At 54.4% G+C, this 20,250-nt stretch overlaps 1 protein-coding gene across 1 annotated transcript in view; it reads left to right on the top strand.

The window, feature by feature from the left end:
- The window catches only part of UBR4 (ubiquitin protein ligase E3 component n-recognin 4), a 131,357-nt gene extending 113,597 nt beyond the window's left edge, over positions 1–17,760 (top strand). Inside the window, exons 98-106 of the mRNA XM_021684081.1 lie at positions 3,334–3,552; positions 4,436–4,549; positions 5,501–5,643; positions 6,066–6,191; positions 7,459–7,653; positions 10,409–10,633; positions 13,745–13,835; positions 14,503–14,665; positions 17,373–17,760. Coding sequence (XP_021539756.1) covers positions 3,334–3,552; positions 4,436–4,549; positions 5,501–5,643; positions 6,066–6,191; positions 7,459–7,653; positions 10,409–10,633; positions 13,745–13,835; positions 14,503–14,665; positions 17,373–17,437 — 1,341 coding nt within the window. The 3' untranslated portion in view covers positions 17,438–17,760. The remainder of the gene's footprint in view (positions 1–3,333; positions 3,553–4,435; positions 4,550–5,500; positions 5,644–6,065; positions 6,192–7,458; positions 7,654–10,408; positions 10,634–13,744; positions 13,836–14,502; positions 14,666–17,372) is intronic.
- Positions 17,761–20,250: the final 2,490 nt, after the last annotated feature.

The following is a 20,250-nucleotide window of genomic DNA, read 5'->3' as shown; positions in this document are numbered from 1 at the left end:
GACGGTAACATCATACGAAACCATGTACAGTATCATAGTTGGGATATGGACACTGATATAGTCAGGATTCATGACAGTTTTGTTATCACAGAGATCCCTCTTGTTCCCTTTCATACTCCCATCCGCCCTGGCACTAACCCCTGGCAACCCCTGATCTGCTCTCCGTGGCTATAATCTTGTCACTTCAAGAATGTTACATGTGGCATCACAGAGCATGTAGCCTTTCGGGTTGGCTTTTTTCACTCAGCAGCATTTTCTGGGGATTCATCCAGGTTGTGTGTATTGGTAGTCTGTTCCTTTTTATTGCTCACTAGTGTTCCATAGTGTGGGTTCCCAGGCTACCTCGCCATTCTCCCGTTAACACCTGGAATGTTTCCAGTTTTTGGATGTTACAAATGAAACTGCCATAAACATTCACGTGCAGTTGTTTTGTGTATGTGTAGAAATCTTCATTTCTCTGTGATAAATGCCTAGGCATGGAGTTGCTGGGTTATACAGTAGTGGTGGATTTAGTTTTATTAGAAACTGCGAAGCTGGTTTCTAGAGTGAGTAGCTGCCCCATTTTATATTCTCACCAGCAGTGCGTTGAGTGAGCTACTGTCCCTGCATTCTCATCAGCATTTGGTGGCACCTAGCCACGTTGATAGCTGATGGTGTTGTATTTATTTATTAATTTTTAAAAAGATTTTATTTATTTGACAGAGAGACATAGCGAGAGAGAGAGCACAAGCAGGGGGAGTGGGAGAGGGAGAAGCAGGCTTCCCGCGGAGCAGGGAGCCGGATGCGGGGCTCGATCCCAGGACCCTGGGATCACCATGACCTGAGCCGAAGGCAGACGCTTAACGACTAAGCCACCCAGGCGCCCCCTCTCTGCGATTTTAATTTGTATTTCCTTAGCGGTTAACGGTGCTGTACACCTTCCGTGTGCTTTCCATCTGTGTGTCTTCTTCAGTGACCTTCCTGCGCGTATCTTTTGCCCATTTTCTAATAGGATTTTTTTTTTAATGTTGAGTTTTGAGAGTCCTCGGGGCTGTTTTTTTTTTTCTGTGTATGGTGTTCCGCATCGAATGTAATCCTACGTGCTCTTTTGGGGATCGTTCTGATAGCTCATTCCAAAAGTAGGGTAGGGTAGCTTGGCTATAGGATTCTTGTGTCTCTCTTGTTTTAAAGTTTTGTTCAGTTCAGTGGGGATAGTCATAATTAGCACACCTTTGTGGAGATAATTTTTCTTACATGGGAGTCCTCATGTATATTAGTTTCTGTGTTCCTGTAACATTTGTTTTATATGTGGGTGAATCTAGGAGTGGGGCTGTGATATGGCCAAGCCTGGGTCAGCTGATTTCCAGGCTTCTTTGTAGTCACTAAGTCAAATTACTTTCTTTAGACTGAGACTTTATTTAGTTAGGAACTCAGCATTCACACTTGTGACCATTCACTTCCTAGCAACACATTTTTTTTAGCACTTGTTGTGTACCTGAGCTGTGCTAGGCTGAGGCGACATTGGAGACCAGGGTGGTCACAGCCTGTGATTCTGGGAGCTCACTCTCTGGTGGAAGATACAGCCATGTACCCGGTAATTGTAGTGTGAAGGTGATAAGTGCAGTGTGAAAGGGGCCAAAGGAAGGAGGATGCTTTAGAAGGAAGTATGGTACCTGCTAAGGCTCAGGAACCAAAGGATGCTAGAAGCGCTCAGGGGTTGGGAGCAGTGGCATGGGGATTGGTGGGGGGGGGGGGGAGGTGGAGCGAGAGCTGACCCCGATCCAGGGCACATTCTCCAAAGAGAGGAGTATGCATTTTCTGCCGAGGGCCATGAGCGGGCCATGAACTGGAAGAAGGGGAGAGGACAGATTACTAGTAGAGATGGTTGGATGCCTCTTATCATAATCTAGGTAAGAGGTGAAGGCAGCTGAGCTAGCATGTGAGGTGGACAGTGGGTGGGTTCAGCAGTGGTCTGGGAGGCAGAATGAATGGGATTTGGAGATTGGTTGCACATGAGGGGTGAAGAAGCTGGATGAGTCAAGAACTCTGTTCAGTTTTGGGTTGGGCGACAGGAGAGTGGTGGTGCCCTTGAAGGAAACCTAGGGGGTTTGAAGCAAGGTGCAGGAGGGCTCGTTGTGTCAGACTGTTGACATGTGTCTGCTTGCCCAATTAGAGTGTAAGCTTCAGGAGGGTCGGGTTTTTGTACCCCTAGCACCTAAAGCATGGCTTCCTGCAGATGTGTGTGCGCACATGCATGCAGCTACCACCCAGCGTGAGGAGGTCGGCGAATCTGCGCAGTAGTTCTGTAGACTGTTGCACTGTGGGCTCAGCATTTATGATCAGGAGATGTGAGATGACCTGTAGTTTTGCTGAGGTGCAGCTTGGAAGTGTACCTGCTATGAGGGCAGGTGTATGAGCCGGTGAGTGATCTTAGTTGAGTGCTGAGCTTTCACATTACAAGTTGGTTCTATTGTTTGCCATTTATTGTCAAATACATGCAGTAGTAATTAGCATTAATACACTTGTGCCAGGGGGTGGGAGGATTTTGGTGGTACAGTGCTTCTCCACTCACCTGGAGAGCATTGTCAGACCTGCCCTGCCTTCCGTGTTCTGTTCTCCCACACGTGTCGACAATGTGGTGCTGTCATGTAGTGACTGCCAGCCTTCTCAAGCACAGGGGTTTCTGGGTGATACCTATTTTTTTTTTTTTTTTTTGAGATTTTATTTATTTGTCAGAGGGAGAAGCAGGTAGAGGGAGAAGCAGACTCCCCGCTGAGCAAGGAGCCCAATGAGGGACTCGATCCCAGGACCCTGGGGTCCTGACCTGAGCTGAAGGCAGTTAACCAGTTGAGTCACCCAGGTGTCCCTATTTGTGACTAATTTTTAATCTTCACTGCAACCCTGACATTATCCACATTTTTTTAAAGATTTTATTTATTTATCTGGGGGGGGGCGGTGACAAGCCAGAGGAGAGGCAGAGAGAGAGGGAGAAGCAGACTCCCTATTGAGCAGGGAGCCCGATGCAGGGCTCGATCCCAGGACCCCAGGATCATGACCTGAGCCAAAGGCGACGCTTAACCGACCAAGCCACCCAGGCATCCCCATTATTCCCCTTTTATAGACAGGGGTACTGGAGCCAAAGAGCAGAGTGACTGGTCAAAGGTCAGTGACAGAGTCAAGCCCTCCTCCATTTGTTGAAATTTTTGAAACACAAATTCAAAGGATTTGATTGAAACTGAACAGATGGCATGAGATTGAGTAGAGTCTGTTGAGTTTTCTGAACCTATAAGCTCCTAGATAGAATGTTTATTCGCCTAACTGGAAGCATGTATGTCTCTGGTCTCTGCTTGGTAGGTTCTGATCGGAACAGACTCCATCACAAACCTACATAAACTGGAGCAGGTGTCCAGCGATGAGGGCATTGGGACCCTGGCAGAGAACCTGCTGGAGGCATTGCGGGAGCACCCTGATGTAAACAAGAAGATCGATGCTGCCCGCAGGGAGACCCGTGCTGAGAAGAAGCGCATGGCCATGGCAATGAGGCAGAAGGCTCTGGGCACCCTGGGCATGACGGTAAAGCCACTGTCCGGGAGTCTCCACGTTCTTGTCTATGCTGTTGAGGAGGAGATAGCTGTGCTTCGGGTCAGAGCTGGGCTGGGGATGGTGGGGGTGAAGGCTGGCGAGGAGGAGGAGGGAACTAGGTGTGCCAGGCACTGTGCCAGGCACTTTACCTTCTGTGATCTTCCTGACAACCCTCAGAGCTGTGACTGTGGTCCCGCTACGCAGATGGGACTCAGAGGCTAAATGACTTAACAGATTCACGGAAACAGTAAAAGTAGGGATGATAATGATAACACTTGCTCGTGGAGGATTTACTATTTGCCAGGCACTATGCTTAGGCACCTTGCTCGTAAGATTTTATTTAAGCCCTCATGTGATTCTGTGAGGGTGATATTACTATACTCATTTTCTGGTTGAAGTAATAGAGGCTGAGAAGCAAAGGAAATAGGCCAAGGTGCATGATTAATAAGAGGTGGACAAGAGTTTGAACCCACGTCTGTTGGACGTGATAGTCTGCTCTTATTGCCGCACGTTGGAAGAAGCCATAGTCCTACGAGTGTCTTCTCCAGAGCACGGGCTTGGGTGTCAGCAGTTTAGAACTCCCATGCGAACCGTAAAGTGAATCCTAATGCAACAGCCCTTGGCAGCTGAGACTGGGGAGTGTGCTGGCACAAAGAAAGGGGGCTTTTCTGATGGTGCATGGCAGCCTGCAGGAAGAGAAAGCAGAAGAATCTGAGTTTTTACCCTCATTGGAAGCCACCTAAAGAGGTTTCCTTTCCATGCATCCTCCGTCTAGTGTCTGTGGACGGGCAGCCCTGTTCCCGAGCATCCCCACGCTAGGGTGGGGGGTGGGTGGAACTCACCTTCTGACATACCACTTGGGTTTCCCCTGCAGACAAATGAGAAGGGCCAGGTCGTGACCAAGACAGCGCTCTTGAAGCAGATGGAGGAGCTGATTGAGGAGCCGGGCCTCACGTGCTGCATCTGCAGGGAAGGGTACAAGTTCCAGGTAGAGTGCTTGGCCTGGGCCTGACGCGCAGCCTGGCCGCTTGCGCCAGTGGCGGCCTTCTGCAGGCCTTCTCCTTCTTAGATGGGCTGGTGTCGAGGGGTGTGTCAGGGCAAGCTGTCCTCTCTAAAGGGAGGGGAAGGCAGACTGCTCTGAACATTAGTTTTCACCACCACCACCCCCATCACCATCACCACTACCACCATCCTTGACACCACCACTCACTGGATTCCTTCTGTATACTAGTCCCAGTGCCCAGAGCTTTCTCTAATTTTGTTTCTAAAGCTACAGAACCCCAAATTATGGATGGGAAAACAAGGGTCATGTGGCAGAGCCAGAATTCTAGCCTAGGCTTCTCTGACTCCAGACCTGGGGCTTTTAAAAATACACCGTGCTGCTGTTAACCAGGATACCTGGGGGAAGATCAGGACCTCTACCAAACTAGATTTATGACTGAAAGGAGCAGAGCAGCGAGTGACCCGTTTGTTCCCCTGAAGGCCTACAAGGCGTCCTCTTCCCTTCCAGCTTGAATGCCCTGCTTAGCGTCCACACTGCTGAAGGGCCACAAGCCTCGTGAGTCCTACTAAGGCACCGGCTCCTGGGAGCAGCCTGATAAGTGTTGTAAAGCAAGTGACTTACCCGGAAGGCACTTTCTTCTTCCTTTTCAGATAAATAAAGCAGCAAAAAAAGGGTGACAGTGTAGGCTTCCATTTCTGTTTTCCTGTCTGCATAGCATCTGCTTTATTTTGGTTGCTCCCCACGTTCCTCATCTCCCTGGGGCTGTGCCCAGCCAAGTGCTTAACCAAGAGACCGAGGTGCTGATCCACCACCCCCTCTCTGAGTGCATTCCTTCCCGGGAGGGGAGGCCCGCCGGTCCCCTCTCCTCTGCTTCGCCTCTTCCCAAAGCCTGCCTTGAGGTTCACCTCACCTCCTCCTTTTCTGGTGTCTTTGCAGCCCACAAAAGTCCTGGGCATTTATACCTTCACCAAGCGGGTAGCCTTGGAAGAGATGGAGAACAAGCCCCGGAAACAGCAGGGCTACAGCACCGTGTCCCACTTCAACATCGTGCACTATGATTGTCACCTGGCTGCTGTCAGGTAGGCCTGGGCTCCTCCGTAGGCTGCTTCCTCAGGTGCTTCCGTCCAGGCCTGTGTCGCTTCAGAGGAGGGGGCAGCTTGCCCAGGACCCTGTACTGGGAGGGGGTAGATGCCGACTGAGGGTTTCGTCTCAGGGGAGTAGGGTGTCTTGCCTTAAACCCAAGAGCCACTTGTGCCATATGACTAGGAAAATCCACTTGGCTTTTGGCCTAAGGCTGGAGAAAGCAGCCTTGCTTCCCTGAAGCAGCGAAGCTGGCATTTACCATATTGTAATAGAGAGGGCTAATTCTCTCTGGAGTCAGGTGCATGGGCTAACGTCTTTCCTTAGTATTAGCAAACCCTTCTCCACCCCCACTCGTCTAGGTGCCCGGTTGCCAAATCAGTTCCAACGGTCACTTGTCCCTGCTCTCGTCCCAATCCAGGCTGGCTCGTGGCCGGGAAGAGTGGGAAAGTGCTGCCCTTCAGAACGCCAACACTAAGTGCAATGGGCTCCTTCCAGTCTGGGGGCCCCACGTCCCTGAATCAGCTTTTGCCACCTGCTTGGCAAGGTGAGTGTTGAGCGGTGTGCAGGGCAGAAAAGGGGGTTGCCAGGAGAAGGGGGGGATATCAGTGATCAGCTCGGTCTGGAGGCCTGTCACTGTCCTTGGGAACCCTGGTCTCTGCGTGCTGTCAAGGAAGCTGCGTCTGGAAGAGGGAGGAATTCGGCTGCGAGAAACCAGCACCCTGAGTGTCTGGTGCATCATGTGGAACTTCTGGTTATTCGCTCCCTCTTCTCCCTTGTTGATCTCAGAGCATAAGACACAGGACCCTGACTGTGTCCTCAAAGTCAACATTTCCCAGATTTCTCTTCTGCAGTGTGTGCCTCTGAGGTTTAAATAACACAAATAGCTCAGTGGCGTGGGGAATATCAGGCTCCTTTCAAGCATCCCTCGTCCTCAAATCCAGAGTAGAGTTGATGAGGTCCCCACTCTTGCCGGTGCTTTGGGCAGTGGTTCCCCACCCCGTGTCCTATTAGAAGGCTCAGGGATAGGACACCTGGGTGGCTCAGTCGGTTAAGCGTCTGCCTTTGGCTCAGGTTATGATCCCAGGGTCCTGGGATCGAGTCCTTCATCAGGCTCCCTGCTGAGCAGGGAGCCTGCTTCTCCCTCTGCCTGCTGCTCCCCCTGCTTGTGCGCTTCTCCCTCCTTCTTTCTTTCTGACAGATAAATAAATAAAATCTTCAAAAAAAAAGGCGGCTCAGGGATGGAAAGGTACCTGGCAATAATGATGATGGACAATGTATTGAGATGCTTACATGTGCTGTTACTACACACATTCTCCAGATGAAGAAGTTGAGGCACAGAGAGGTCGAGTAAATTACCTGAGGTCGCACAGTCAGGCAGAGCCCAGACTGATGGTGGCATATATTGATGTAGAAAAATACCTTTCATTTGGCGGTTGAAAAGATTCTTACGGATAGATCACCATGTCAGAATGAATACCTTCCACATTTCTTCTTCCAAGATGTACTTCCAGATTTGGCCACGATACATTCTATGACATTTGTCCATCAGGAAGTGGGCCCCCTAAAACTGGCAAGTTCACCTCAGAGCTTGGAGAGCATCTCGTTCCATCCCAGCAGAAATGGAAATGTCCCCTGTTCCCATCTTCATGCAGGCGCCCATGGCCGTCCTCAGCTCGGCCCTTCACTCCTCTGTCTGCCTGTGGGGCCTTTTCCACCATCGGGCCATGCCAGCCGAGGGGGCTCTGCCTTCCAAGCCGGGCTGTCCCCAGGGAACTTGCTTTGCTCACGGCCTTTGTTCTCCTGCTCCCCAGGCACAACACTTACCTCCAGGAATGTACGGGCCAGCGGGAGCCCACGTACCAGCTCAACATCCACGACATCAAGCTGCTCTTCCTGCGCTTCGCCATGGAGCAGTCATTCAGCGCTGACACTGGCGGGGGCGGTCGGGAGAGCAACATCCACCTGATCCCGTACATCATTCACACTGTGCTTTACGTCCTGAACACGTCAGTATCTCAGCCCCGCTGGGCAGCGTCCGGCCGGCCCCCCTGTGCCCCTCTGCCCAACGTGGTCTCAGTTTTCTCATGTCTGCCCGCGTTTGTTCGGGAACATAGGGCTGACCTAAGGTAGCCTTTGCTGAAGCACGCATGTTCATCTGTGGCTTTTTGGAGTCCCACAGAATAAGGTGATAAAGGTGACTTCCTTTCCAGAACAGTTCCATCCCCCGCCGTGGGCAGCCGAAGGCTGTGTCCTTGGACTCACTCTCAGCCCAGAGGGGAGCAGGAAGTGGTCGAGGCCAGACCACCAAAGGACCTCCTTAGCTTCCACTGCCACATAGCCTCCACTCCTCGCGGGACTTGGTGCTCTTGGATGGGGGAGGCCGTGGGTCAGAGCTGCACACAGTCACTGTCAAGCGCACAAGGTGTAACGGGAGAGGGTTTCACAACCAGGGACTGCGGGCAGAACCAGGGACCCTTCTCATAAATGGAGGACTGGACTTGCCATCCCTGTTTCCTTTCTAGTGAACAGTGCTTCTGGCAAGTTGAGGGGCAGGGAGTGTTGAAGATTATCTGAGGAAGTCAGTTGATAGCCAGGAGGAGAAAGGGCTTGTATTTTTATCTATTTTAACTGTCCCGCATGGAGTAGTCAGTCTGATAACAAAAAGTGTAATTTTAGAGAAGCACTTAGGGTAGAGAATAGTATTCATTCATTTCGGCCCAGATTTATAAAAGCAAATTAGGAGATTTAATATACTTAAGCTCTTAGTTTGCACAGTTTTGTGCTTTAGGCCCTGTTTTCCCACAAGAGTGTGACACCTGCGTTGGGCAGGGAACCGGCCGGCTGTTGAAAGGCCGTGTGCAGTCCGCCCGAGGCCGCTGCAGGCAGTTGAGGCAGGAGGACAATCTGTCTTTTGTCCTTTCTGGTCTGCTGTCTTCAACAGTGTTGTTTTCCCCTTCCCTCCCATTTCCCGGGGAGATAGAAGGCTGACCTCCAGACCGCAGCCCTCATTGTTAAAAACGTGCACGGGCAGGTCTCTGTCAGTGTGTGACATCATCTGCTAAGCTGTGGAGACCGTCAGAAGAAACGCGCACATCATTGACAGCACCAATGTTCCCACTGTCCAGACCGCTGCAGCCCTGAGCGGTGCTAATTACCAGTGTTTGTGGGCCTCTGACAGAGAGCTTGGCTTTGTGGAGACCTGTCTCTTGGCAGCTGTGAGGCGGAGCGGTTTGTTCCACTCCAGGGGAAACGCAGCCGCGCAGAGGCAGCAGAAGGGAGCCGGCGACTCCGGGTGGCCCTGGGTTTCCCAGGTGCCTGGTACTAGTAACTCCTGCTCGAGTCCCTTGGTCAGGGTGGGAGTCCCCTGTGCCGTGGCTCTCGGTCAGTTAGAAGCTGACCTGGAAGCTTCATGGGGAGGCACTGTTGCCCAGCCACTGGCCGCTCCCTTATTTAGCTGGTCACTCCACTGTGGTGTGAGTGTGGTCACAGCAGGGCCTGGGTGGCACATTTGGTCCACGGGCAGGTAGGTCGCACTGAAGTGGAGCAGAGTTGGGCATGTGCTGCAGTGGTAGAGCACTTCTGACTCCCCGTTCTGGAAAGTCAAGTTGGGAAGGTCCCATCTGTGCCATCCGTGTCTGTTCTTCAGGAGCGGAAGGAAGCAGGGTGTCCTCACACCATCCCCTCCCACAGTCCACTGTCTGCCTGCTGTCTACAGGCCTGGGGACTCCATCCCCGTGGCTACTGGGGTCCTGTTTTCTTCTCCTCCCACAGAATGAGGATAGGGCATCAAGTGCCCTTGTTGTGAGAGCACCATTCAGGCTATAGGGTCAGGAGTATGTGATCAGGAAGGTCTCCAGTGGCCACTGGCTGAAGCTGGTGGCCGGGGGTTGGGGGGCGGGGGGCGTTCATGGGGACTGAGAATGAGGAGGCCCAGCTCAGCATCCAGGCTGCTGGGGTTCGAAGCCCAGTTCTTCTACTCCCCAGTACGTGACTTTGGGCAAATTCGTCTTCTCTGTTGTTTCCCCTTCTATGGAATCGGGGTAGTACCTCTGTCCTAGGGCGGTTGTCAGGGTTAGGTGAGATGATCCATTTCATGCTCCCAGAGTGGTGCCTGGTAGTGAGGCTCATGATCATGTCCTCACGCTTCAGGCAAGAGGGAGAACAGGGAGCCGTGCTTGCCCAGAAGTAGCTGTTGTAATGGAGGAGGGGACGCAGACACATAGGGAAACACAGAAACGGAGCGCCCAGAGAGGGGACCGCTGTGGACGTAGCACAGACAACCTAGCTGTGAGGACTGTGTGGGCCAAGCGAGAACACGGGCTGGCTCACAGAGTCAGAATCTGGGCTCACTTGGGCTCCCTCACTTACGGACCTGCTGGCTTTGGGAAGGTCACTGCACTTCTCTAGGCGTCAGCTATCATGGTAAAAAGGTGCCAGCTGTCACCTTCCAGAGTCGTTAGGACACTCTGATGGTGGAGTATTTGTGAGTGTGCCCGCCATATGCAGGCGGCTCAAGAGCCAGCAAGTTGTCAGAGCTGAATGGGGGGTGGGGTGGGGGCAAGGAAAATGCCACCAAGAAGGGCTTAGAAGGGAAGCTGCAGCCCTCGGGGAGGGGTGAAAGGGGTAGTCAAGAGTGGGTGGCCGTGCTCCATGATCTAAGCTTTCCAGAAGCTTAAAAGAAGATGAGAAATTGACCAAATCTCCTTCTCTCTTGCTGCTGGTGCCTTCTACCCTGGTTTCATCGTGACCCTTTTGTTCCAGAACCCGAGCAACTTCCCGAGAAGAGAAGAACCTCCAGGGCTTTCTGGAGCAGCCCAAGGAGAAGTGGGTGGAGAGTGCCTTTGAAGTGGATGGGCCCCACTATTTCACAGTCCTGGCCCTCCACATCCTGCCCCCCGAGAAGTGGAGAGCCACACGTGTGGAAATCCTGCGGAGGCTGCTGGTGACCTCTCAGGCCCGGGCAGTGGCTCCAGGGGGGGCCACCAGGTCAGTCTCTGCCTCGGGGTACCGTCTTCCGGGCTGCCTGGTGTCTGCTTTGTGTATTCCCCATGTGTGCTAAGGGAGGGCCTGCTCGCTCAACTCAGTCCCTTCTGCCCTTTCTCATCTCAAGTCTGCCCTGCTGAGAGGCTGGGCCCAGTGGCTGGCAGGTGCCTGGCTACCTCTGGGTCTCGTGTTAAGCCACTGGAAAGGTGGAGCCAGGCTTCAGTGTGTGGAAGATTTCAGAGAAGCAGCCAGCCAGGCACAGGGCAAGACTACTGATGAGAAGAATTAGGGCCAGGAGGGAGCTAGGGCAGGTAACTGGCTTTTCCCAGTCCTGCTGGGCTGGCCATTAACTGGGAAGGCTTCCGCATGGCTGCAGTGGGGATTTTCTCTTCTGATCACGAAAAGCTCATTATCTCTCTCCTTGCTCACATTCCTATCCCGTCTACCCCATGTTCCATGAGCCTGTCTTCTGTTCATGTGGACATGTCCCAAAGAAGGAACGACATTTCAGGAAGGAAGTGTCTTTGTTTTCATGACCTTGTGCTGTGATTTGGGTCAAATGGGCGGCATCTTGAGAGAAACAACTATAAACAACAAGAAGCCCTTTGAGATGACTGCGGATTTCCACACATTGCATGGACTCCATGGGCATGACTCTAGGCTTGTGGTGGCCCTGCACAGTCTCTGCGTGTCCTGGGCTCCAGAGTAGGCTGTAGGTTTTTCAGCTTGCTTCTGCCGCTTCCCTGGAGTGGAAGATCTGTGCTCGTCTGTCTGCCTTTGCTCAGATCTGAGGGAACATTTCCACATTTGCAGGCCAACAAGGGAGCGGAGGAGGAGGTTACCAGCCCCTGACAATGACAGACCAAGGGGGCACAGACCAGGGGGGAAGAGCCTTGTGCCTGGATTGGCACACCTGGTACTTTTGCGTCCACCAGCTCTGATTTAGCCCTCCTTGCTGGTCCTAGGCACCTCCCACCCTCAGAGAGACCAGGTCAGGGCTCTGCTGTTGAGTCCAACCAGTACCAGCTGCTTTGTGTCGAGGAGGAGGGGGCGAGTCTTGTCAGCTTCCTGCCTCACCCCTGCCCCAATTCCAGACCTATCCCCTTCCAGTGTTTCCCAGAGTTCAAAGCATTCATGCTGAACTAGCTGCTAGAAATCAAAAGTTAGATCTGGAAGATACCAGCCCGTCTCCGTGGCACAGAAAGTGGCTGTTTGCGGGGCGCTGGCTCTCAGTGGCAGGTGTTTTCTTCAGTGAAATTTTTCTTCAGTGAAATCTGAAGGCACGGGAGCTCTTCTGCTTTCAGCAGGGAGACCAGAACACGGCACAGTCCCAGGTGGTTCAGGAGAAGCCCGTGGGGCCACAGCTGATGCAGGAACACCGTGTGGGCTTCGCTCCCAGCTGCTGTTTTCTCTGTGGCGGTTTAGTCACCTCTGCTAATTAGCCTGAAATAATTAAGTTGGGCAGGTCACTCACGATTCCTGCTTACCACAGCACAGCAGCCACCAAACCTGGTGTGGGGTGGAGGCCCGAGCGGGGGAGGGGCCGGGTGTGAGCCCCGTATTTGGGACACCCTCCAAGGAGAGACTGTGCTGGAGGGATGCTCAGAGGGTGTCATCCTGGAGGTTGGGTGGTGTCCCTGGCAGGAGACTTTGTCCCGAGTCCATGATGGGGTGGGAGGCAGTAGCCGATACAAAATCTAGGGATTTGCACAAGAGAATCTGACCTTCTGCATCTCTTAACTGAAGAAGGGTTTCTCTGCCAGGAACTTGCCAGTAGTTAGGCCTGGGACTTTCTAGGCTTCCATCAGAGCCTTATCTGGCGTCTTGTGTGCCTTCCTTACCCCCAGGCCTGCCTAAGGCTGCAGAGTCTCCACGCAGGGCCGTGGAGAGAGTGGGTGCTTTGGAGGACATTGGGGTGCAGGGAGGGAATAGGAAGAGTATTGTAGAAAACAGAATTGTCTCACTTCGTTATTGTTTTACTTTACTTTTGTTTAATGAATTTATATTTATTGGATGTAGGGGTAGATGGCCCATCCTCTGCTCAGCAGTCCCTTTGCTTGAGGCCCATACAGGATAGTCTTGGCTTCTGTGGTAAATAACCTCTCTGCCTGTCTCACTTTGCTGATTCTTACATATATACACTTTAATACTAAATTTTAGTCCCTTTAGTTACGGGCTTTGTTCCAGCGTGTGGTAAGATACAGGATTTCCACGACAAGGTTTCATCTAGCCTTTACTTACTGCAGATGGGAGGGCAGTGTGCAAATAAAACCTCCTGTAGATCTTGGGTGGTGGAAGCCGAATCCTAGGACGGATCTTTCACTGCCGGTGCAGAGGGGGGTCTGGGCTGTCTGTTTCACAGTGGCTTTACCACCGTGATTTGGGGTCGTCGCTCCTCACGCCAGCAGTGTCTGCCAAGAGGGGACGACGGTGTCACAGGCTGCCCCCAGCATTCTGAGGGCCTGCTGGCCTCTCATCCTGCGCTGAATTACTGGGTTAAGTGGAGATGGTGCTGGACAGAGGCAGAGGGGTGTGGTGGCAGCCCTAGGATTACCCAGGATTTAGGAGGTGTCGGTTGCACCCTCCATCCTAGATGTTACTCTTGCTCAGCAACCAGTTCCCCCCCACCAGTTCCCCCTCGCTGTCTTTCTCACACAGCCCGTGGTTGCCAAATTCCTGTGTTTGGCTGGCTTGAGTCTGCTGACTGTTTGTGAAAATTCTCCTGGGGGGAATGTCCGGACTGAGGGAGAACCTTGTTTCCTGCTTCGCTTATGAGGTCCCAGCGAGTCCAAGGGCTTGTGTGGGGGCTGAACACAGGGACACATGGGACTCCTTGGTGTGTCCTCAAGGCAGTGGTCTTGGGTTGCCACGTGCACCTTACGTCCACCCGGCTTTGATTCACCTGTACGAAGGATGAGTATTTCATGGGTCATTGTCCAGGCTTCAGAGGTTCTTGCCCACAGCTGCTTTTTTCTGACAAGACAGGCAGGTGGAGGGAATGGAGTGGCGCACAGATTAATGTGATTCTGGCCTTGCTACCGTCCTGCTCTGCTCTGTCCTTGTGCTTATCAGTCCAGGGTCTTCATGGGCATGCAATCGGATTTTCTTTTCCAGGCTGACAGACAAGGCAGTGAAGGACTATTCTGCCTACCGCTCTTCCCTTCTCTTTTGGGCCCTCGTTGATCTCATTTACAACATGTTTAAGGTAGGGAAGCCACTGGAAGCTCGGCTGGTTTCTGCGAGCGTGTGAAAGTTCTGTGCTCCTGGAGCTGAGCCTGCTCCGCGGCCGCTCACCGCGAACGAGCCACCTCCCGTGGAAGGGATCTGCACGCCGGCTTACAGCCTTCCGTGTGTGGTGTACGACTGTAGCCAAGGCCGCTCCTCTCACCCGGTCTCAGGCCTGCTGCAGGCCCACCTCCCTCCGAGGCCCCCCTTGTTGGCTCTTGTCCCCTCTGTCTGGGTTCCTGCATTGCCTCGTGTGAGTGTGACTCACGCCAGCCCGGCTCACAGGGACACTGCCCTCTGCCTTGAGAGAACCCTGGGGTGTGGGGGTGGTTCCTTTTATGGTCTGAGTGGGACCGCTCAGCTGAAGCATGGTGAGAGTGTGCCTTTCCTGGGGAAATGCCGATGTGACCTGTGCAGGAAGGAAGAGTGGTCTCTTGTAGCTTGGAGGTCACGTCACATGGTGCATCATAAAGAGGCTGCCAGAGGAATGACACGAGACTCTGTTGTTCCTAGAAGCAAAACACGTCCTCCAGGGAAATTTTAATGTGGGGGGAGGGAGGAGGGCTGCTTTTTGGCATTGACAAGCCTGACTGACTTGAGGCATTAAGTAATCCAGCCCCGGGCCTGTCTCCTGTTGGTTCTTGTAGAAGGTGCCTACCAGTAACACGGAGGGAGGCTGGTCCTGCTCTCTAGCGGAATACATCCGCCACAATGACATGCCCATCTACGAAGCTGCTGACAAAGCCCTGAAGACCTTCCAGGAGGAGTTCATGCCAGTGGAGACCTTCTCGGAGTTCCTCGATGCGGCTGGTCAGTGTCAGGGTTTTCTCTCTCAAAGATCTTCTCCAGCGGAACCCATGTGATCTTAGTGGGGCCGGTCTTAGCTTTCATCTTCACAGCAGCAGACACACGAGCAAGGTCTGGGAGAGAGATGTAAACAGCAGGCCCCTGGTAGTAAGCACAGCAGCTGGGACATGCGGGGACTTCCTGCATCCCAGGCCCTGTGCTGCTCACATGTTTGAGGCGGGTACTCTGGTTACCCCCGCTTCACAGATGGGGTAACTGAGGCTGTAGAGATTAGGTGTTTCCTGTGGGGGCATACCTGAGAAATGGGTAGAGCCTCTTTTAAATTCCTGACTTTTGGGCGCCTGGGTGGCTCAGTTGGTTAAGCGACTGCCTTCGGCTCAGGTCATGATCCTGGAGTCCCTGGATCAAGTCCCGCATTGGGCTCCCTGCTCGGCAGGGAGTCTGCTTCTCCCTCTGACCCTCCCCCCTCTCATGTGCTCTCTCTCATTCTCTCTCTCTCAAATAAACAAATAAAATCTTAAAAAAAAAAAAATTTAAAAAAAAAAATTCCTGATTTTTTATGATAGTTCAGAGAATTCACGTGGAGCTGACCTGCCTTCTTTCTGCCTCTTGGGGACTGAGACTTTTTTTTTTTTTTTTTAGATTTTATTTATTTATTTATTAGAGAGCGAGCGAGAGAGAAACAGCATGAGAGAGGAGAGGGTCAGAGGGAGAAGCAGGCTCCCCACTGAGCCGGGAGCCCGATGTGGGACTCAATCCCAGGACCCTGGGATCATGACCTGAGCTGAAGGCAGTCGCTTAACCAACTGAGCCACCCAGGCGCCTGGGGACTGAGACTTCTTATGTCACAGCTACCCTGGGGAAATGGGGAAGAGTTCAACTCTGATTCTAAAAATAAGTGGTAAATATGAAAACAGAGCAAAGAGCATCTTGGACACCCTTGGACAGTCCCTCATCCCACAGCTGGTGAGAAGGAAGTTCCTAGTTCTCTCCCGGCGACAGATGCTGTGTACAACAAACTGGTCATCCTCCTTGCAAACATGTTAGAGTTTGCTCACATCTCATCAGCAAGCCCCGCTGACAGCCGGGGAGGTGGTTGGGAAAATGCACGCAGGTTACAAACATGAGGACCCCGTCAGGCTGCGGGTGCTGGTGCATCAGAGCCTGGTCGCTGCTGGCCTGGGGGGTGGGCGTGGGGCGGTGCCAGAGCCAAGGCTGAGCGGACGGGACCTGCCCCGCTCCTGCTTTTTGTGAAGGGTGAAGAAGCCAGGAAAAATTCTCCTCAGATCCTGCTGTCAAGAGTAAGCCTCCACTGGCATTTTCCCATCTGCTGTCCCCTGGGAACCCTACTCTCAGAGGTCTGGAGCCATGCTCCTTGGGAATTCCGCTTTCCTCCCAGCTCAGCGCCACCTGATGGAGTGTTCCCCACGTGCGCTGGGACTTCCAGGTTGGCTGTGCTTTCAGGTGGCCTTGGTGGAAGCTGAGCAGGTCATGGGCCTGTGTTGGCTCTGCTCAGCTCAGTGTCTTAACTGTTAGCCTTGACGCCTCTCCCCAGGAATGGTCCCTGCCTAAGAGCAGGTGGCCCGTGTACGTATGTCCTCGGTGCCGCGCTCTGCCTGTCACCAGGGCTCTGGGGGTGTCTGAACCTGGGCTGTGAGTGGGAACGGAAGAGTCTGAGTAAGAGAGGAAGAGGTGTCAGGGGAGGAAGGTGTCCATCTCGGTTCGGGGCTTCCCGGCCGCCCTGCAGCTGGTGGCAGCGCCCCCAGCCTGAAGCCGGGGAGAGTGGGAGCCTGACGGGCGGGGAGCCTCTGTGGCTTCACTCCGGGGTCCGGTTTTTACAACATGATTTTATTACTTTGTTTAAACTGGTAGAAAATTTCAGAGCATCAGACACACCCTACTGAAGTGCAAGGGCAAAAACACCTTCCAAAGCCAGCATGGGTGATGGGCGCAGCCTTCCCCCCACTGGCGCGGATGCTGGGGGAGGACTCAGAGCGGATGGCACCAGGCCTCGGGCTTAACCACTCACGGCTGTGAGGTGGGAGCGCCCTGCTTGGTGAGGGAGGGGCGGGGACCACAGCGGCCACTGAGCTCCTTCCGTGCACTGGCACGTTCACATATGTGGCCTCATTTAATCCCCACAGTGATCGAACCAGGACATGTTCCTGTCCCCATTCGATAGTTGTGGAAGCAGAGTCCTGAGCTTTGACAGCTCACTCGACGCCCTGGGACTAGTGGTTGGAATGAAGTCCAGCTGAGCCCGGGGACCTAGTACCCTGCTCTCTTCCTTCCAGCCCTTGGGGCCATTGGTATTAGCTTTTCCTTGGCCCTGGCTCCTCCAAGAATAGGCTGAATGCCGTGGACTCCCCCTCAGAAGACCCCTCCACTTCGCACTCAGTGTCAGCAGACTGGAGGCCCCCCCTTGCGGTGGTCCATGGACCTGGGTTAGGACCTCTGCCCCAGGCGGCCGAAGGGTCGGCCTCTGCCATGTTAACGCCTTTAAACACACAGTAGCGCCCAGTTCTGGAATGCAGCTAACTCCTCTGACAGAACGAGAGTGCTTGCTCGGTGACTGTCGCCCCAGGGGGCGGCCGTGTCGGAGCTTGTCGGGGCATACCGTGTTCTCTGCGCAGATGGGGCAGCCGTGACTCTGGGGCTGGGGGCTGTGCATGCCCGTGCCTAAGGACCTCTGCCCGCCCCTGTTTTCCAGGCCTGTTGTCAGAAGTCACCGATCCCGAGAGCTTCCTGAAGGACCTGTTGAACTCAGTCCCCTGAACAGCACACGGAAGCTGCCGTTGGCAGAGACCGAAGCTAGCTTGCCTTCCATCCTCCGTGTTCTTCCCTCCTGTGCATTGACTCCCTCCACACGGGACGCTGCGGCATCACTCTTCCCTCCCCCCTCATGTCTTCTTGGAGTGGCTTGGGGTTTTTAGGCTTCCTGTTTTATCTTGTGTGTGTGGTGCACTAGCTATGAAGTTGTCTGTAACCCAAGCCACGGAAGGACCTGTACATACCTAGGAGCCACGAGCTATCCTGGCCGACTCAACACAAGTGTGCACATCTTGAGAAATAAACGAATGACTGAGTACACATTGAAAGAGAAGGTGTTGCCTGCTGCCTTAAACCCACCCTCGGTGCCCCTGGCCAGACGCTGTCCTTGGCCGTCCTTGGCCGCGCGGCCCTTTCTGGCGCGAGCACAGGAAGACTCACGTATCCGAGTCGCCGTTCTTGTCAGTACCAGATGGAGCCTGTCTGCTCTCGGCCGGCAAGCTGGGGCAACGTGTTTGAGGAGCTTGAGCTTTCCTAAAACAGACCGCTTGGCCTCTCTTAGTTTTTTGGCCTTAAGAGCTGGAACCCAGAGACTCGCAGAGCCGATGACTGCAGTCCCCGGCCAGTCCCCGGCTGGAGGCAGGCGCGGCAGAGTGAGGGTGCCTGGCGTTCCTGCTCGCTGTGTGTCAGACAGCCTCTGGCGACTTTGCTTCAGGGTCGCCGTGTTAGGAGAGGGCCCGGGGCCATCTGAGCCCCGGAATAGCGAGTAGCTGCCCTTTCCTGAGCCGCCCTCTGCCGGGCTCCAGAGAGCGAGAGAACGTGTGTGCGTGTTCCTGTGTGTGCGTGTGCGCGCGCTTCCAGTCTTCCCAGCAGCCGTGCAGGAAAGGGCCTGGGATCAGGCGTTGCCGGCGGGTCTGTGCCCCGCACCACGGTGGCAGCTGCCTCTGGGGGCCTTGCGGGCCCCTTTCCCGTGCTCGTGGGCGGTGGCCCTGTGGCTAGTGAGGCAGCAAGACCCGCAAGGGCCTCTTCCCAGATTGTAGGGCAAGGCTGCGCCAGACGTGGCCTCACGGGGAGGAGGAGCTTGCTCGTGGCCGTCTTTTGTTCCCTGCGCGCCGCTCTGCCAATTGCTTCTCCGAAGACGCCACCTCTTTCTCGATGCCCAGCTTGTGTGGCTCATTCCTTAGGCCGGACCGTCCGGGACGGGCGGTCCCTCTGGGCCCCTTTAGAAGAGCTGCATGTCCAGGAGGCCTCGGTGTCCCTCTCTCAGAGCCCCTGACCGGATGGCCACAGGCAGGCAGAAGTGTCCTGCTTGGGCCTTGGCCAGAGAGACAAAGGCGATTGGTGGCAAGAGCCCAGCTGGTGCCCCGGCAGGCAAGAGCGTGTGTGCCCGAGTGCACAAGTGCACGTCAGTGTTGGGGCTGGGCGAGGGGCTTTCTGGGGCACCGATGGACTCTGGGGAGGGGCTCTCCCTCCTTTGCTCAGATGCCGGCTCGACCACCTCGCGTGTCTCCACAGCCTCACGCGTAAGATGGGACCGTTGGCAACTGCGGGGGTCCGTGGGTTTCCTTGTTGCCACGTAGTAAGGAAATGGCTGCTCTTACTAATGAATTCATTTTCAGTCTATGTGATTTTGCCTTTTTCTTTAGCAAAGCTCCGGGTCTCAGCTGAGGTCCAAGTGTGTCTAGTGGAGGAGGATGAAGGACCTTGGTCTCAGGGACACAGGCTTCTCACACTGACCGCCGCAAGCTCACGCCCGCTCTCGCCCCTCGCCTCCCACTGGCCGGTGGTCTCTGAGGGCCCGTTCCAGGTACACACTCGTGTGCAGGATTGCTGTTCCGTAACATCCCAGCGGGGAGAGACTGGAATGGCTTCATCGGGGACAGCAAAGCCAGAAGGGAGAGTGGGGGAAGGGGCCTGTGTAGACAGTCGGGATGACCCCTGCTTACCAGGTGTCAGGCCTGCTGTTTCGGCATCGTTGGAGGCTGAGCCACCTTCAGTGACACCTCAGGGCATCGTGAGTGTTGACAGGGCGCCTGCAGAAGCTTATCCACAGCCTGTTCCTTTGGCCTGCAGAGCTGGAGTTGCCAAAGCTCCTTGCAAGGTGATGGTTTGTTTTTCTCTGCCCTTCATTTTTGTATTTTTTGCAGAGGCCTCGGGGAATTCTGGCTCCAGCCCAAACGCCTCGGCCTCTTGCTTTCACCGCCACAGCTTTCCCGGTGTCTGCCTGGGCCACTTCGCGGTGACTGCCGCAGTCCCAGATGGGCTGCTGGCGTGGGGGCTGCACAGGCCTGCGACAGTCCCTGGGTGGCGCCTTCAGCAGAGCTCAGGCGGGAGCGTAAGCTGGTCCAGGGAGAGCACTCTGCCTCCCTGAGCCCTTGTCTCCTGACCTTAGTGTTGAGGGATCCCAGGCAGAAAGCCACTTTGTCCCTTCCTGCCCCGAGCTGTCTTCTGGGCTTCTTGATTCTTGGGCCCCGTCTTCCTCAGCAGGCAACCCTGGTCGGGGGATTCAGACGGTTCCGGACTGGCAGTGCGGGGTCATGGCTGCGGTGGTCAGCCCCTCATCTGTGTTCAGCAACAAAGCTGGAGAAGGGAAGTCGGCATGTCCCTCCTGAAATGGCTAAATTAGCTCTGGCGTCCTCAGTCTGTCGCGTCTCTCCTGGCGGCGGGCTTTCCGAGTTCAGTTCTCTGTTATGGGCTATGTGGGAGGCTGGGTGGCCCCTTCTTCCCGAGGCCCCCTCCTCTGCCCCCAGTTATGTTTGCTGAGAACCAGGGCCTGGGCCAGGTCCTTTGCACGTAGTTCCCACATGGACCCTGCAGGT

This window comes from Neomonachus schauinslandi, chromosome 4, assembly GCF_002201575.2.
Source record: "Neomonachus schauinslandi chromosome 4, ASM220157v2, whole genome shotgun sequence".
Lineage (NCBI taxonomy): Eukaryota > Metazoa > Chordata > Mammalia > Carnivora > Phocidae > Neomonachus > Neomonachus schauinslandi.
Note: the sequence above shows the minus strand (reverse complement) of the source record. Positions and strands in the feature narration are given on the sequence as shown.